At 32.5% G+C, this 20,466-nt stretch overlaps 1 protein-coding gene across 1 annotated transcript; it reads right to left on the minus strand.

Moving 5' to 3' along the window:
* Positions 1-14,811: 14,811 nt before the first annotated feature.
* Positions 14,812-16,030, minus strand: LOC124540985. The gene is made up of 2 exons (XM_047118756.1): positions 15,945-16,030; positions 14,812-15,348 (listed from the first exon to the last, which is right to left on the minus strand). Exons 1-2 carry the CDS (start codon positions 15,987-15,989, stop codon positions 14,812-14,814), a joined length of 582 nt encoding a protein of 193 aa, XP_046974712.1. The 5' UTR covers positions 15,990-16,030.
* Between the last annotated feature and the right edge of the window lie 4,436 nt (positions 16,031-20,466).

Genomic DNA, 20,466 nt, shown 5'->3' on the forward strand with positions numbered 1-20,466 from the left:
AACGTCATAACTCCACTTTGATTTACACTGCACTCAAATAAACACATACAATTACTCGTTTATTGTTGGTTTTTTTGTATATTCGCACATGAAACGACTTCACAATATTTGGGCTGGTACTGAAACTGGAATCGGATGAGATATTTAACGACATTCAGGCTCGGAAGTGTGTCCTCGACTAATACCGCAGTCGAATGCTATATAACAATATATAAATGTATCACCCTCACCCCTCCGACTTTAGGGAGCGTTTGGGGCTGTACTACACGGGTGCCAAAATTTAAGGCACGAAATATAATGAATTTAATAACAAAATATCGGCATATTAAATTTTAAAAATTGTGCCGTACGTGTATTAGGTACACTAACGTAAAGTTCTATAACTTCAAATCATCCTCCCTAGTGTTAATTTATATATATACTCTCTTTAAGAATATATAGTAGATATCCTTAAATCTATATTAATTTTTTAATTGTGAAAGTAACTTTATCTGTCTGTCGCTGTTTCACGACCAAACCGCTCCTATGAAGCAAACTTGAACTCCAGGAAGAACATAGGCTGATTTTATTGCCTGGCACATGACAATAAATACCCTAAAAAGCAAGCGAAACCGCGAGCGACAACTAGTTTTTCATAAACGTAAATAAACAAATGAAATCTAATAAAGCTGTCTGCAACGCGATCTTGTAAGAATTGGTACCTCAATTATGAAATGTTGACTTGATGATACGTCATTTTGATACGAATATTCTGAAAAATGTATTAGGATATAGGCACTGTCGCTTATCACAATTTGATATTTCATGCTAGCGTTCTGCAGTGAGTTTTCTTCTTAAATAATTACTGACGTTAAATAACGCTGGCATGCTGAGATGGCCCAGTGGTTAGAACGCGTGTGTCTTAACCGATGATTACGGGTTCAAACTCAGGCAAGCACCAGTATATATATATGCTTAATTTGTGTTTATAATTCATCTCGTGCTCGGCGGTGAAGGAAAACATCGTGAGGAAACCTGCATGTGTCTAATTTCAGAACAGCGTGGTGGAATATGTTCCAAACCCTCTCCACAATGGAAGAGTAGGCCTTATCTCAGCAATTTACAGGCCGTTAAAACACAAATTTACCTATTTAGTATGTCAAGTAGACCATTAATAGGTACATAGTCATTTTACACACCAATTGTTCCACCTGTGTTCAGGATAGTAAACACAATATGAACCTGTTTATTTATCCAACCGTGTAATTTAATAGTTTATATGTTTGGCGACGCAGTTATTGTCTTAGAAGTAGTTTACGCTTTTAAAAGTGTCAGTGGACGTACATATATAATAACACCTTTTTGTAATAGAATAGTAACAGCTTATAAATTTATCTGCTGGGCTAATGCTTCATCTCCCTTCGAGGGGAAAGAATATGCTCCTAGAATATTCCACGCTGCTCCATTGTGGGTAGTGGATAGACATACAGAAGAGTTTTGTCGTAATTAGACACATGTAGGTTTCCTTGCGTTTTCCTTCACCGCCGAGCTCGAGATGAATTGTAAACTCAAATTAAGCACGTGAAAATCAAGTGATGCCCTTTTTGACCATTAGGTAAAGATACCCTTTAGTTTTTAAAAATAAAGTAAAAATTTAAAACAGTGTCATGCATATTTATGGAGGCATAAGTGCTTATGTCATTTTAGCTCCAGTTTTGCTTTGCTACTTAATTTCCTTGATTTGAGACACGATATTCCTGGATTTCCACAAAAGAAAAAATAAAATGAGAAACAGAAGAAGAATTTGTAAAAAATGTTGACACTGGGAAGTCCTAAGCTGTAGTCTAAATTGCGTATAAGGATGGATCGACCCTCATACTAGATAAAAAGCAGAAATAAGTTTTTGCTTACGTTGCCTGTTCTACATAAAAATGACGTATTTTATCAAAATGTATTCTGACGATTACAAAAAGGCAATAAGCAACATTGATAATCATAGCACAAACTCTTGCGCATCTTCCTTTTCGAAATTATTATGACATTAATGATAAGATTGCTACAATTATTAAAACTGATATTTTACGTAATTTAAAATTTAAGTAATAGAAAAAATAGAGTAATTCGATATGGAAACCGTTAATTTTGATAAGTGATTCAGTCAAACATGTAAATTTCAATGAAATATCTTCGTATGGGAAGTAATATTAATACTGTATACTGCTGAGATGTGAGCTGAGATGGCCCAGTGGTTAGAACGCGTGCATCTTAACCGATGATTGCTAGTTCAAACCCAGGCAAGCACCACTATATATATGTGCATAATTTGTGTTAATTCATCTCGTGCTCGGCGGTAAAGGAAAACATCGTGAGGGTTTCCTCAACCTGTGAGGAAACCTGCATGTGTCTAATTTTATTGAAATTCTGCCACATGTGCATTCCACCAACCCGCATTGGAACAGCGTTGTGGAATATGTTCCAAACCCTCTCCTTAATGGAAGAGGAGGCCTAATCCAGTGTGAAATTTATAGGCTGTTACTTTATACTATATATTAAAATGTTGCCAATACTATATATACAACAGTATTCATATTTTGTCTTTCAGAAGCTTATTTTGTATATAATAGATAGTCGTTCAGGCCAGTGGCATCAATGGCGCAACGGTTTACAGTTTCCCGGATACTTTGAGATGTAAAAAGACGCAGGTCGATCTTTAACTCTTGGGCTATTGTTGAAAAAAAAAAATTGGGGCATTTGGTAGGGGTAATGATGATGTATAAAATATTTATCATTTCTTATAAACCCAAATAGAATTAACCTTTGGAATGGAAATATTATGAACTTAAAATAGACTCACTCACCATACAGATACTGGTACAAAAATACTGTAATGCTATTTGTCACAGTTGTATCGTTTTCTAATATGAGTGATCAGCTGATAAACTGTAGGTATACATTTATAATAAATGTTTTGTAAATTGTCAAAATGGCGCTCTTCCAGCTAGAGGGTATTCCCCAACTCGATATGAAAATAATAATTTGAAAATTATTTCGTTAAACCAACTAACTTTAAAAATACACCCTGATGACAGACGGACGGACAGGGAGTCTTAATAACAAAATCCCGTTTTACTGTGTTTTTTTCTTTTTTTTATGGAATAGATTGGCGACGACTATATGGGCCACCTTTTGGTAAGTGGTCACAATCACCCGTAGAGATTGACGCTGTAAGAAATATTAACTATTCTTTACATCGTCAATGTGCCACCAACCTTGGGAACTAAGATGATATTTCCCTTGTGCCTGTAGTTACACTGGCTCACTCACCCTTCAAACCGGAATACAACAATACTGCGTACTGTTGTTTAGCGGTAGAATATCTGATAAGTGGGTGGTACCTACCCAGTTGGTCTTGCACAAAGCCCTACCACCAAGTAAATTAGTGTTTGGGTGCGAAGCAGTAATAACATACTTATTATGAGACTTATTATATAACACATATAAGTACATGGACAATTTTATCAGACATAGTTGTAGGCAAAATTTAGTATAATATCAACCCCTATAAATTTTCGCCCCGTGTTGAAACTGACCAGTTTGCGCATGCGCGGCATGACGTCACTTTCTGTTTACAGGCCATTCGATTGTTTTGTTCTCTATGCTGTTTTTTTTATAAAACGAAGTCCATTATAGCAAATGTATATTTAGTAAGCGATTTTAGTAATTGAGGACATATCAATTTGAAATACTTAGGCCAGCTATTTTAATGCTGCATCGTCTTAAAATGTGTATTCATGCCTATTTAGTTCGTGTTTTGGTATGCCTTGTATTGTCTACCTATTACAGTTTTATTTATTTTTAGTTGGTGGAGCTCGATATTATGTACGAATGTCTTGTTCACGAGACTGAAGTTTGCGGGTAGACATCTACCCTGACTAAAAATATAAACCTGATTAATATCCCGTATTCAATAACTGTAAATATAAAAATTTTTGCTTTTGATTTTTTATATAATGTATAATTCAAGTACTATGAGGCAAATCAGGTTTATCAATATTAAGTTAATGCATATTTCTCTATAAATATAATCATTGGAAATTTATTATATCTAATTACTTTTTTGTTCCATTTGCTGTCGAAACGATTGGTCCTTGGAGTAGTGGTGCAAAAATCTTCATCAAAAATATAACACCTCGCCAACCATTTTCCTAGGTCAAAACCTCTGGGCGCTCCACTCCATAAACACAGCCAAATTCGGTTTGGCTCGTTGGTTGTTTTACTACTGTATTTAATATATAGGTAAGCGGACAGGGTTATCGTCTACTTGTGGGTATTATCATCAACGTTGATAGATATTGGCGCTGTTGGACACATAATCATTTCTTACATCGCCAAAGCATCACCAACCTTGGGAACTAAGATGTATCTTGTGCCAGGTACACAGGCTCGTTGATTCTTTAAAACGGTTTTTTTATGGTATAGGTTGGCAGACGAGCATATGGGCCATCTGATGGAAAGTGGTCACCATCACCCATAGATAATGAAGCTGTAAGAAATATTAACTATTCCTTACATCGTCAATGTGCCACCAACCTTGGGAACTAAGATGTTAGGTTCCTTGTGCCTGTATTTACACTGACTCACTCACCCTTCACACCGGAACACAACAATACTGAGTACTGTTATTTGGAAATAGAATAACTGATAAGTGGGTGGTACCTACACAGACGAGCTTGCACAAAGACCTACCACCAAGTAAAACATAACAATACTTAGTATTAATTGTTGTTTGTGAATAGAATATCTGATGAGGTGTGGTAGCTACCCGAATGGACTTCCAAAGCTCTGCCACCCTACCACCAAGTGTACTACCATTTCGTATCTATTTCTGGAAATCTTAAAGTCCTACTGACGGTAATGTATTTTGATGCACTATTTATGATATTATAGGTAAGTATATATTATAGTCGTTGTGGATTAATGCAATCTTCAAAACAGCGCTGCATAATGGGCAAATTTTTCATTAGGCAATTACATTACATACATAAATACCTAATTGTATTTAACTAATATGATTGCATTTTTTAAATGTTGAAAAAGCGTAACCACTGAGTTTCTTGCCGGTTCTTCTCGGTAGAATTTACTTTCCGAACCGGTCGTAGCTTCACTTAATTGTTAAATGACGATTCAAAAGTGCTTTTGTAAAAGCTGAATAAAATATATTTTGATTTTGATGATTTTGATTTTAATTAAAATTTAGAAGACTATCTTTGTTGGAGACTTTATTTAGTACCTGTGCATTTAGAAATCAACCTTTAAAAACTCAAAAGCGTGTCCATATCATCTCCAAAAGATGCTGTCATGCCATAAATCATTAAATTTTACTTTAGAGCTATATTAACATATTAAATACATTGAGCACGTATTGATATTTTGATCATGAATGAAATGCAATCTTTGGTTAGGCGGCTGCTATCATCAATCAAATCTGCCAATGGACAGAATGACGGAAATGTCAAAAAATCTTCGACATTTTACATGTGAAATACGAAATGAGTACTTATAGAATTCCAATTCCATAAAAAGTTCTGTTCCAATGGTTAGTTAAGGAGCGTTTACATACAAACGGACATATCATTTTATATAGTAAGATAATAATCAGATAGAGAATAGTCAAATAATAGTAGCAAGTATTACAGATTTTCATGTGTTTTGTTTGTGTTTATAACATGTTCTATTGTGAAGGATGACAGAGTGATCTGTCTTCAAAATGTATAATATGTATTTATAATAATCAGTCTACACTCGTGTGACACTAACCAGGCTTCAAATAGATATTGAAAAGTAATCCTATTACATAAGCCTATTATTTTTTTTCAGAATATTGGACCAAAATTCATGATTTTCATGATTTATGGATCTCGCGTAGAAACGTACTAACTGTACTTAATTTTTTTAATTACAATTATAAATATTGGACAACATCACATACCTTGCTATGATACCAATGTAATTAGTTAAAGCGCTTGTGTTAGGAAAAATCAGAAGTATCGTTACCACCAACACTCAGAGCCAAGACAACATAGAAAACGATTGAATGTTTTCTACATCCACTCGGTTAAGAACAGAACCCGGGACCTAGGTCTGGCCTAAAAAACGGTGTACACACTGCTCTAACACGGAGGAGGAGTTGAATTTCTACTTTATATAAATTTCAAGTTAGATACCCGGCTCTGCTTCATAGGGTTTTACTTTTTAATTGAAGAACAAATATAAAAATAAAATTTTATTTTTTTCAGCCTAAGAACTTTGTGGACAATCGCCATAATAACTAGAAGCCATATGATATTTATCTGGCACCAAATCTGACTGCCAAATTTGTTGACATACGTAAGTAACCCGTGAAAGAGAGTAGGAATGAGTTTTAAAAAAGACCACCTAAACCTGGTCACATTTGACTTGTTCTGACATGTGCTTCTGGGAGAGAAGTAATCACGAGAACAGCTGGGCGCTTGCTGTGCTTATTGAACGAGGGGGCGAAGACCTAGTCCAGCTGTGAAATATTTATCGACCATATCAAATAACAGACGTTATCATTAAACACTAACTGTTTCTAAACGTATATTTGTAATGTCTTATCGTTAAATAACTCAAAAGTATTGAATTTAATTACACAAATTTTTCTAGTGATAAATATTAAGACACAGATACTATATATATAATAAAAATTAGCGTAGAATCGTACAATACTTTGAGCAACGTTCAAAAATGAAGGTCGCACTACTTATTTCTATTTTCGGAGTCCTCGCTCTGCAGGTATGTTTTTTATTTTTATTTTCAACCTTTGCTTGATATGATCTGTTTCTGAAATGTCATTTATTATCTGTATTCAAAAGTGACGTCTCATTAGATATCAAAATAGATACTTATAACATTAAAGCTTGTTTTTAATTATCCGTATGAAAAATAAATTTCCAATCATTGTTTATGTAAAATATTTATTTTTTCGAACTCATAATATCATAATAATTCCTTTCGTTATGTTTTCGTTTAAATTATACATGATTTCGTCAATTAAAATTTATAAAGTCTATAATGCATTTTGTCTAAGGGCCTTCTTCAATTATAAATCTGTATAAATTTTTCTAAAAAATAATGTTTTACAAAATGTTTTCGTTTCTAGTAAACAAGATGATATATACATTTCTATTGAGTTTACAAACAAATTAACGAAAAAAAAATACAAAATATTATCGAAGTATCAGTTGGAAATAATATATTATTCACTGGCAACAATAAAAATAACGTCACTAAAAATTCCAAATTTAAAATTCATTACATTACATTACAAAATATGTGACAGTGTTTGTATATTCATGAAATTTCCTACCAACAAGATGTCTTATAACGGTAGCCATAAGTTTCCTATTCCAACTTCGAATCCCCAACAAAACAAACACACTTAACAAAAAATCAATAAAAGCATAGACGTAATAATCTTTTAAGCAAATTATACTGGATGTGACATCGCAGATTATATTAGAGGTCGTCCTGTAATTCATACGTGTCAATGACCTTTTAATTTTGAAGATGAAGACAAATTATGCTCCTTTCTTTTTCAAATGTAGACAAATAAATAATCTTTTTATAAATTTGGTAGTATCTAATACAAACAACATTTACCGATGTTGATACGGGTCGCTTAGTATATTTCAGTTATATTTAAGTCCGCTTTTCTCTTTTCCGAACCGGTGGTACTGTTTCAACTGACCATCAATAAGAAAGTTTTATACTTCTATATTGAATAAAGTTATTTGAGTTTGAGTTTGACAACAACAGTTTGTAAATTTCCCACCTGTGCCTTAGCCCAGCTGTGGGAAACCTGTATTTGAACAGCGTAGTGGAATATGTCCTAAACCTTCTCCTCGAAGGGAGAGAACGTCTTAGCACAGCTGTGAGAAATTTACAGTTTTTGTTGTGATTGTTGAATGTCTTATTCTAAGGATAAATCTTAGATTATTTATTTATGTACGATATTGAGTACATAACTAAAACAAACCAACTATATTAGTTTGTGTAAATAATTGAAGGTGTTTAACAGTAAAATCTAATTTGTCCCCAAAGTATTTGGTTCTGACCGCCCACGACTGTAGCTTAAAGTCGATTATCTGTTGTATCTAGATATTTCTATTTCAACCTAATGTAACTTTACTATTGATCTATCGATTGCCACGTGACGATGGAATGTGCATGTTTTTAACGTATTATTTGATCGGTTTGATAAAAAACGGAATTAAAATGTTTTTACTTAATGTCTGCTTCTATTATACATTTCGAATAGAAAATAATTTTACAGGAGTATTTTTAATCTGTATAAATTTGTGTCGAGTAATTTTACTAAACAAAATAGTGCGTAAGAATAATAAATAGCATACATATTATGTTTTAATAAAAAAATTCTAGTAGAATGGAACCGTTAAGTTATTAATTTTTATCTAATAAAAATATATCTTGATATAGTGTCATTTGTAATGTATTGTCAAAAAACCTTAAATCTTTATTCATTATTAATCTGTGGTGTCTTAATTTAAAATGACTAAAATGACAATTTAAATTCATTACAAAAACCTATTTAAAAAAAAAAAAAACGCTAATTACATTGGCGAAATAATCTGCGGACCGGCTTTGACGACATTGGCAATGACGTTTACAGATGTCAAATATGGAGCACAGGTAATAAATATTGTGTTTAATTTCAGAGCATTAATGGCCAATGCCTGTACCCGGGAGTCGGGGTAGCTCCTGCCGTCGTATCCGCACCAGCTGTCGTCACTTCCAACGCTGTTGCTACCACTTTAGCGGATACTCTATCCCTCCTCACAGTCAGCAGTCTTCTCTCTGAGAAGTTACCATTTGGCTGTCCGATGTGTGCGCCAGGACCCATCACAACTGTCGCGCCAGTGGTTGGCAATTGTGGATGCGGCTGTAGCGGATTCGGTTACCCGTATGGTACATATATTATATAATTTTTGCCATTTAAAATTATTTCATAATATATGTTATACATAATTATTTAAATATATAGCTATGGACTTAAATTATATATTCGAAAGATTTGTATGTTTACTTTAATTGCATATATAGATATCTCATTAGTAAAACAGGTTAATATTATTTATATATCTAGATAGTATAGCGTTTAAAAATGTTTTTAATATTTCGAATCAAAAGTGGTCCATAATTTTTTTTAATGTTTTATATAATTTCCACCCACCATTGCCCTCCACCCATAAATTTACATAGGATGGTGTCCCATGTAAATTGATGGTGGGGGACGCCATGTAACCTCATAAAAACACCCTTTTTCTTTTGTATATTATTGGATATTTATTTACCAAAAATGTTTGCCCTACTCTTGGTCACTTAGTACCTACACGCACACTAACAAAGCAGTTTGACGTTTGGCGTGTGTCAAATGTAGCTGTCACACACACTAACACACACACACTACACGCACACTAACAAAGTCTTTTGACGTTTGGTGTGTGTCAAACGTAGCTGTCACACACACTAAGAAAGTAAAATTGACTCGTTTTTTATTCTGCTTTACTATGCACTCAGTCTAGATATATAAATAATCTAAGCTTATTATAAACAAGCAAAACCAAAACAGTTATATATATTTTTATCCACTTCAATATCTTTAACATTATACGTGGTATCTCGTTTTTGAAATGACAACCGACTTAAGGTGTTACGCCATTTTGACATTCATATCCTATAAATTTAATAATTAATACAGTCATTGTCCTATATCTTATATCTATTGAGTTTCTCGGTTACGTCACGCCTTACTTTGTTTGCAAGTAATTTCTTTAGTATTATAAAAAAACCGAAAATGCAATTTTTTTTTCGAATTCATTACAATATTAATGACTGTCAAACGAATATCATTGGACGAAAACTAAGTCGTTTCATTGTATTTGTATTATTTCAGTGATTGCATTCAGCTTTTTATATTTTACATTTTAATATTTATATATGTGTAGTACATTGTATTGAAAACACCAAAAATGTATCCAAAATACGATCCTTTTCTCTTCGTTTACTATCCTGTTAACTTAGGTACACTTGGATAACTTCAAAAATTTAATATTTTGCCATTCCCCTCCCCCCCCCCATTTTTCGGTATCGATGTATGGTGGTCAGTTTTCATTGCGAGAGATGAATCTTTAAATCGTACATGAAGGTATAGTACGACACAACTTAGAGTAGCATCGGCAAAATTCGTAAAACCGATCACATCCGAATTGAGTACGCTATCTCAAATTATCAATACATATTTCTCATGTGAATATGATCTTTACACAAACGTAATAATTAGCTATATCGTATGATAATATATTCATAAATTTGACTCGTCGATTTACATGCACTTCTCGCGTTGAAATGACGCGAGAATCTATAGCGACGAATAGCGTCGATTGGCGCGATAGGGAGCTGTTTCAATTGGTTGTGTAAACCGATGCTACATCTAAGTTGTGTCCTATACGCTAACTATTCTCACTTCACTTGGTCTTGTGTGTTCAGTTCCCTGTTTGAGCTATTGGCTATAGTTTTATTATCTGTATGAAATAAAAAAGAGATTTTTACTTTATACAGATAAAAAAAAACTGTTTTAAACGGTTTTATCATATTTTTTGCTTCGATATTTATAATAATATTAATATTGTTTTGCTTTTTTTTTCATTTAATTTAAGCCAATCAAGATTTGCAGTTTTGTAAATTTAATATACCTTTTATAATTATTGTTTCCATTTGACAGCGATTTGAACGCAATTGTTTTGTACGCATTTTTTTTTATAATACTTCTGTAAAAATATTATTTTAATATATACAACTATTTATTATAAAATGTATAAAATAATATTTATTTAATCTACAATATAATTGTAACAAATCAATAAAAAATATATGTAAATTATGTCATGTTTTATTATGTAACATAGATTATATTATATGCTTTCATTTCTATTTTATCACGTACACGAATCATTGTTTATATACTTATGAATTAGTTAATATTAGGTAATATTGCATACGTCACAATATTATAAAAAAAAACAAAGTAAACTCATATTCAAATAGTAAATAAAATGGCGTAGATTTACTCATTTCCCATTTTTTTTTCTCGCTGGAAAAACGCATTTCGCACTTCCCCCACACGATGGAAAGTAGGGGGGTGTGTGGGACTCCCCAGAGCCCTGGGCGTCGAATTTGCCCAAGCACACCGGGTTCACCCACTAAAAAACCAGCGGTACCCTCTCCGTCTTTCGGCGGACGCCACGGGATCGCTTACGCATGCTACCGTGACGACCTGACGTTTACTGATTCCTCTATTCCAATATTGATCGAAGAAGGAATATTGTAGATGATAAAAAAGTTTGGAATTAATACCTGTTGACTTCCAGACTGGCAGGATATATTAATTTAAATAATTGTATTAACTAACATGACTTTGTATTTTTTAAATGTTGAGAAAGAGTAACTAATGAGTTTCTTGTCGGTACTTAAATAGTAGCTTCACTTAATTGTAAAATGACGATTCAAATGTAATGTAAAAATTTAAATGTAAAATTTTTTTGTAAAAGCCCACTTGAATAAAGTTTATTTTGATTTTGATAGCTAATGAAATTTGAACTTGCTAATAGCTACATATTGTGTACTACAAATTGTTTTATATGTATCTTCATTTATAATACAACACTATTCCAAATTATTGAATAATAATTTAAATTATTTTATGATATACAAACTAGTTGTTGTCCACGGTTTGGCTCGCATTTCAGTGTGTTGTTTGTCATGTGCCAGGCAAAAAAGTAGCCTATTTACCTTTCTTGGACTTCTAGTTTGCTTCATACCAAATTTCGTCAAATTTAATTCGTCGTTTTGGCAGTTAAACAGCGACAGACAGACAGATAGAGTAACTTTCACATTTATGACATTAAATATAGATTAAAACTATAAATAGATGCACGAATCTTGACCGCGTGGAATGGTGGCAAGAATACTAGCAGCATTTCTCCGTAATTCCGATCTGTAATATTAACAGTAATGTATTTCATAATTCCAGTTATATAATTGTTATCTCTACTAATGCCAATGATATTCTAATAAACAGATATGTTATACCCATACTAAACAAAAGAAAAAAGTGTGCCGCGCCGGAGACCGTTTATTTTACATTTCGTTACAAGTAAAAAGGATAGCTTGATAAAAATAATAAGTAAAAGGGATAACTAGATGTTTTAATTACGCAAAACGTATTACTACGTAATTACGATTTATTATAACGTATTACTGGCATAATTATGATGAAAATGACTTAAGGCAAACGTCCCAATTAGGACGTTTTCTAGTCTTCACTTTTTGCGCGTTAATGACATATCTGTTTACTAGAACATCATTGATTAATGTTATAAATTCGAAGGTATCTCTGTTTCTCTTTTATGGACAAAAAATTTAAAATGCGTATGAAGCAAGGTTGAACTCCAAGATTATTGGCTACTTTTTATGCCCCACTAACAAGTCGAGCAAGCGAAACCGCAGGCGACTTCTAGTCTATCCAAAATGGAGAGGTAACCTTTGTCTCGATAACCTTTCATTTAGTGGGTATTCCGGTGTACCTGGGCGCACTCGGCGTCCAGACCATCGGGGTGTTCCACATACCCCCCCCCCCCCACTTCCATCACGTCGAGGAAGCGCGGAACGCGTTTTCCAGCGAGAGAAAAAGAAAGGAAACTTTTCATGGTTTTTGTAGGGTATGTTGCAGATTTGAACGTTACTCTGATTTATGGAGATAATGTGAGTTCCAGGGTAAAATAAATAAATAAGTAAATATGAGACAACATCACATACATTGCTCTGATCCCAATGTAAGTAGCTGAAGCACTTGTGTTTTGGATAATCAGCAGTAACGAAGGTACCATAAACACCCAGACCCAAGACAACATAGAAAAATAATGATAATCTACATCGACTCGGCCGGAATCGAACCCGGGACCTCGGAGTGGCGTACCCATGAAAATCGGTGTACACACCACTCGACCACGGAGGTCGTCAGGGTAGACAGGGCAGGTAACATAACTTGCAATTTTCAAGTCACCCGGGGAGGTGATATGATGAGAGAAGGTTCGCCTGCTTAGATAACGCTGCAGTTCACCACATTTCTCCATAAGATGCTTTTGCATGTGCATAAAACAAAACCTTTTTCGTGTAAATACAGATTAAAAAAATTACACAAATGTTACTGAACAAACTCCTTACTGCTGCCTATTTATAAGGTTATGTCTTTGCAATGACAGCCATTGGTAGACAGTCATAGTACTTACTAAAGTAGATATAGTATAGTAGTGTAATTTTATAATTAAAAAATTTAAAAAAATTGTAGAGACTTGTAGTATCAAAAACTTCAAAAAAGGTCGAGAACTTATAATCTTAAAACAGGATACAGAGGAATTTATTATTTAGTTTTAGTAGAGATTTTGCCTAAGCAAAATCACAATAGTTTTATTTTTATTTAAAAATACCTAGCACAAGACATATTAAACAGCAACTATTGAATATATTAGACGAAAAATATGTAACAAGTGGTGCACAAATGCGGTCTTGTCGTTTATCTATCTCTCACAGACTTTGGTGATAGAAGCTGAGAACGAAAAAAGTGCAGATATAAATATAAAGAGGAGATAAAAACTATAACTTAAGAATACTTATACGTTGGTGGAATATGCTCCTAAATTTCTCCTCAACAGAGAGGAGGCTTTCTTTAGCTCAGCAGTGGGAATAGGCTTAATGGCTGGCAGGCTTTAATAGCTGGTGTTTAAAATGCATTTTATATTTTTAAGTAGATGTTAAGGAACCCAGTAAAAGTTGTGTTTTTTTATTTCTAGTACATATTTGCCGAAAAATGTCATATCAAAAATTCCATATTTAATTAGAGAAATGCTACTTGGACAATATGGCGCTGTAATAGGGTCGGTGACGTCACTTTCCTGTATTTTAATCTGTGGTACATATATTAGAAAAGCAAAGTTTACAAGAAAGTGACTTCATAATAAGCCCGGCCAATCAGGAGCGTTTTGTGTCACGTGACAAACGTTTGAAAAAATTCATTTTTATTTATGGATTTTTGAATAAATTAGGTATTATTTTCAACTTTCTTTGGTAAATAACCATTTATAAACTCATAATATACATCGATTACAATAGTTCACAATTTATTTTTCGAATTGTCAAATAGCCTATTATACAGACTGTTACAATTATTATGTAATCTATACATATAATAAAATTCGAGTGTCTGTTTTTAATATTAATATGACCGCTTTTTACCATAACGTATGTATGTATAACATATGCACATACACGGTACATATATCGAAATACATATTTTTTTATTTTTGTTTGTCTGTTTTTTCGAATCTCTGTAACGACTGAAAATATTTTGAAGGGACTTTCACTGGCAGATAGAGAATGTATTAAGGAGTTACTTAGTCTACATTTATTTTAGAAATATTTATAAACCAACGACTTAACATCACAAAAGCTGTCTAATACAGAAGTTATAGTAAAATGTGTGAACTGAACAATAACTTTTTTTTAAATAAGTTGCGGGCAAATCTCATGTGTAATATAATTGTATGTTGTATAAGAACAAAGGTTAAATACAAAAGAAATAGTGTTTTCATAAAATTTATTATATTTTTTTAAATAAAAATCACAACAGTTGATAATAATAGTATTTACAATGTATATAAATATTAAATTACATTATTACATGATCGCTATACCAGGACATGGCATTCCTGGCTTACTAAACGATTCAGCGACAACCGCCGTGCCAGCTGATGGCACGCTACCATCAACTGTTACCATGCCATAAACTGGGAAGCAACCGCAAACTTTGATCGTACCACCAATCGGTAACTCACCACCCATTGTAATGTCACCATATTGCAGAGATGGCACTATTTCAGATATCATAGGACTCATTGGAAAGTTGTTTGCAAACCCACTTGGCAAATTTGCCAAGGGGATGAAGTTTGCGCTCGATATTACTGCATTGCCAATCATTTCATTTGCTAAAGCGGAATTAGCACTGGCAAGCAGATTTGTATTCGATATTGCTTCGTTGGCTAAATTGTTTGGAATGTAATTCATGTTGAATGTTGGTTCATTTGCATTCGGTACACAGTTCATATTGCCAAACGTGCTTGGCACGTTTGCAAATGTATTACTTATACCGGGTTTATTTGGCAGGTATTGGTTCATGCTGTTTCCATTCTGTAGCACGGGCATACTACAGACATTCTGTAAAAAATAATAATTAAAACACATTAATAATAATTTTAAAGAAGCCTTCTCAATAACAAGAGCTTTCTTTTTTAATAAATCATAATTTTATCAAATACATATTACAATAAAAGATATTGATTTTAAGAAACAAATGACAGATTACTAAAATAATATATAGAGATATTTCTTAACAATGAAACCATTACATAGTTATCATAATTACATTGTGTGGTAACATAATATAGTGGAAGCTTCTTTTCTACATTATGTACTGTTTGTCTGTCGCTCAATAAAACCAATGAAATTTAAACCGGATGTCTAGTAATTTACCTAACACATGTCAGAAACCCCCTAACACCCCGGAGTCGCGGGCGACATCTAGTAAGTCATGTATTGTTTGAATAAATTATGCAGTTACAAAATATCACTATTATACTTTCTATGTAAGAAATCCAAAAATATACAATAATATAAATGGATAATAGTATAACTAAGAATATACCTAAGAACTATCCATCAAATTCCATCGAAATCGATCGAGCCGGTTACATGATACTCAAACTAGTCATGTATATATCTAAGGTATTATATTATAAAAGTTCATGACTTACATTAAAAATGACAGCATGTAGACAGATCGCAATTATAAACTTCATTTTATAAAAGTTTTAATATAAATGATGTTTTTTTACACAAAACATACATTATATACTTTCGACGATATTTTATCAACGTTTTTGAGTAATTTTTCAACAATAAACTATCAATCTTATCTGTATTGCTTAATTTAATGTTTTCAAGAAGTTTTCAACGTAATACATGACTCTTGATAAATAAATAGATTTGAATTAATCGTGTACGGTCATTAGGTAATTGTTATTAATAAAAATATAATAACAATTAATGCCTTTACGCATTTTCAAAAATAAAAATAAAAAATTTCTTACACTTTCTTATTTTTTTTTTATTTCAGGGAAAAAGCAATGATATCACACTTAAGGCATAATGATATATAATAAAACATGCATCAGCTAAGTTTTCACTGATACTAATTACACAATTTTATTAAAATTAAACAAGGTATAACATACGTAAAATGAAAAAAAGACATATACCTACTATACGAAAGCTTACACAATAGGCTGTTTGACAATGCTAAAAATAAATTGTGAATTATTGTAATCAGGGTATATTATGAGTTTAAAAATGGTTATTGACTAACGAAAGTTGAAAATAATACTTAATTTATTCAAAAATCCATTAATAAAAATGCATTTTTTCAATCGTTTGTCACGTGACACAAAACGTTTCCGATTGGCCGGGATGAAGTCACTTTCTTATGAACCTTGCTTTTCTACTATACGTACCACATATTAAAATACAAGAAAGTGACGTCACCGACCCCATTGCAGTGCCATGTTGTCCAAGTACGTAGTATAAAGTATAATTTTTAATTTAAAATTTTAATTAAAAATAATTAAATGTGCGTTGTAACACACTTCCATATTCCACACTCTGGGTAGTTATTGAGAATATTAGGACACGAATCCTAGTAGGTAAATTTTACAGAAACACTGGATCAGATGCCCAATATCTTGGTACCAAACGAAAAACAACAACAGTCTGAAAATTTCCCACAATCCGCAAAGTCAAAAGTTAAAAGGCGTATACTAGACTACCGAACCGGCAAAGTCTGTATATTGATATACTTATATACATACATACATAGTAGAATCAAATCAAAACAACTTTACAGATACTTTTGAATCGTCATTTAACAACTATTTTAAACGAAGCTATCACCGGTTCGGAAAGAAGATTTCAACGCGAAGAACCGGCAAGACACTCAATAGTTACTCTTTTTCAACATTTAAAAATACAGTCATGTTACTTAATTACAATTACATGTATGTAATATATCCCGCCTGGATATCAGCAAGTATTAATTCCACGCTTTTTTATCGTCTGTATAATCTTGTATTGAATAGTATACCTTCTTTACCAATCTATTATTTACAAATGATTTAAATTTATGAAACTGCAAAGTTAAAAATGTCTGTGGAATTTTAATAGAGCCAATGAATAAATAGCTCCCTTATCATGTATGTGACTTTATGATTATGGTTTGACTGCGCAAACTTAAATGCGGCGTTTTATTGAGCAAATTCATGTTTTAAGTCAATCGACAGAAAATTTTAAGTAATAAAATTTAATACTAAATATTAGCGAAAACAGATAGCAAATGTCTTTGTATATCAGTGATTGCATAATGTTTTGAGTTTGCGCAAGGTCGCGCCCGCGCCGTTTGCCCATAGCTGTGCAAGCTGTTTACACAATAACGCGCTATAACAATCAAAAATGATTTAGTTCTGTTAAAATTTGAAATGAAAAATGTATGGAGTGTATTTATTTATAACGTAGTTGTAGAACTTTGGGCAAAATCTTCTTATTAGATGCACGTGATTTATTATACCTTTTGTTTAATCACTACATAGTATAAAACAAATTTGCTTTCTCTGTCCCTATGTTCCTATATATCGTCAGGTGCAGGCATCAAACAGACAGACAGACAGACAGACAGACAGACAGAGTTACTTTGTACTTACTTTAAAAAATAATTTTAATTTATGTATAAAATTATCGCTAATATTCAGCAGATTGATTAATAAATTGCATAATAGAAAAATAAATTGCATACTTGCATTTTAGTTCATGACAATTTACTATTTTTTATGTTAGAATGTATCGTTTGTAAATTAATATATGTAGGCAGACTTACAAATTTGTTACATGATAGTAAGTAGCCTTCATAAGCAGTGTAAAAATAATAAACTTTTCGCATATCGCCAATACGCCAATATTGGCGACCAATGACTAATCTAAGTGTTGTTTGGCTATAGGATTTGTACAAAGCCAAACAATCAATAGTCCAATCTACCACCATCAAATATATAAGATAGATTTGCTTCATAAGCAATATGGATTCTAGGAAGATATTTCTTACTTCGATAATTTATTATAGACGATTAACAAATTTCTATTGTTTTCGTTTTGCTTGAGAACCCTATCGCTTGCAATATCGATTCCTAATTTTAATCAATTATTCAAACGAATATTCTCATTATTCAATAGTTGAGACACAATGATTTTATTTTAACTATAAAAAAACTAGAGTATCGTACAAACGATTCATTAGACTTTTGCTTTTTTTAAAAAAAAAACAAAAGTCAACATGACATTTAAATTTATTATTATCTGTGCTCTCGCTGTCATTCAGGTAAGATTTAATTATCTATATCAAATCTGCTATAAATTAACGTAACATAAAAAATAGCGGTACTGTAGAAATTTGATATGCTATTTTGACACTTGTGTTCTATAAATGTTATGATGATTTTATGCAATGTCGCATATAGCATTCTGTCATTTGAAGCTAGTACAGAGTACCTAGCTCTATCGTTTAAGTTAAGGCCAAGCATTATCTGAAGGAGAAGTGTACACTTTCCTCTAGCGTAGGTTTTCAGCTTAATGTTTTTATTCACTAAACAAAAATAAATAATTTAAAATCGATTTTTCTAGCAATCTCAAAATAAAACTAGAGATAATTTTGAATGCATATTTAGTAAGATACATAATGCATACAAATAATATTGTTTTTATTAATTTCCAGAAAACAACATGCCAATTTATTGCCAGTTCAATAAATAATGGATTTAAAAGAAACACAATCAATACTTATACTGCTGAAAAAGGATATGGTTTTAACTTTCCAAATGCAGCATATCCTGCTAATACATTACCTTATGATACTATTGCCAGTAGTATTTACGGGCCTGCCAATACTGTTCCAGCCAATGCATACGACGGTACGGTCTATGGGCTGACTTTAGACAAACTAGCAGCATCTCGCTGTGCTGGCTTCTCCGTGAGAAGTTCATCACCAATTGGCGTGAATGGCATTTTCATTGAAACAGAAAACATGGTGATTGAAGGCCCACTATCAGTCAATGGCGAGTTGCCATTTTTAGGAACTGTATCTTTAGAAGGCACATTGCCATCTACTGGTATTGGCGCTGTTTCATATGGCTGTGGTGATGGCACTGTTGCCATTTTAAATGAAGACTATCCTCCCATTGCACAAGTTGGGCCTACCGGATATGGGGGCAAGACAACACACAGATATCCTGATGTATCTGGAAAACCTACTAAAACCAGACTAAGTCCTTATGGATCACGTGGATTTTACTAGTTAAAACCGGATTCGCTACTATTCTGGAAAACGTTTCGTATCTCACTTGGGAAGTTTTTAAGGCCAACTCAGATGAAACAATGTTTTGTTGTATTTAAAGGTGGTCACCGTCTCACGCTTTGAAGAACCGTTGGCCACATATTTTACACGATACGTTTTCGTTTCGCTGTGACTTGTGAGTATTCGTACAGAATAGGTCTGTTATTAGAATGAGAATATACTACTGTTATAAATGTGAAAGTAACTCTGTCTGTCTGTCGCTCCTTTACCACCAAACCTCTGAATCGAATTTGATGAAATCTGGTATGAAGCAAACTTGAACTACGAGAAAGAACATAGGCTACTTTTTGCTGAACACATGACAACCAACATAAAACGCGATCGAAACCGTGAGTAACAACTAGGTTATAATAAGTTATTTTAAATTATTATCATTGTTTTATATTATTGGACAGATTTCCAGTTTTGTGTTAATAATGAAATTTTGATTAATATTAATATTCATTTGTCTATTGATAATTGATTATCATGTTATCCTATGAATAGATCTTATATCTTTTGTTGAAGTGTGCTCTTAAATTAATTTATCTTGTTAAATCTTGAAGGTATAAATTAATTACGGGGAAGAACCGTTTCAGTGTTTCAACGATGTTACAAGTAGTAAAAACTTATGTAATTTTATTTATTTATTAAGTATTGTTAATTAATATAAATATAATGTTAATATTTGATTAGTTAATAAAGATGTTGATTGAAAAATGAAGGTTTTATTTCATTGCTTATACTGACCTTTATCGTAATAAAAAATTAAGGGGATTCGAGGTCTTTTTTCATATATACCTATATTAAATACATAAATTTAATGTTTTTTTTTTATTGTCATT

The sequence above is a fragment of the Vanessa cardui genome, chromosome 27 (genome assembly GCF_905220365.1).
Source record: "Vanessa cardui chromosome 27, ilVanCard2.1, whole genome shotgun sequence".
Classification (NCBI taxonomy): domain Eukaryota; kingdom Metazoa; phylum Arthropoda; class Insecta; order Lepidoptera; family Nymphalidae; genus Vanessa; species Vanessa cardui.

What these genes read in the sequence shown, in the direction of transcription:
- LOC124540985 (XM_047118756.1), bottom strand. Translation starts at nt 15,989, where the DNA reads ATGAAGTTTATAATTGCGATCTGTCTACATGCTGTCATTTTTAAT. An exon ending in TACATGCTGTCATTTTTAAT is followed by an intron (nt 15,349 to 15,944) that starts GTAAGTCATGAA and finishes TATTTTTTACAG; the next exon opens with AATGTCTGTAGTATGCCCGT.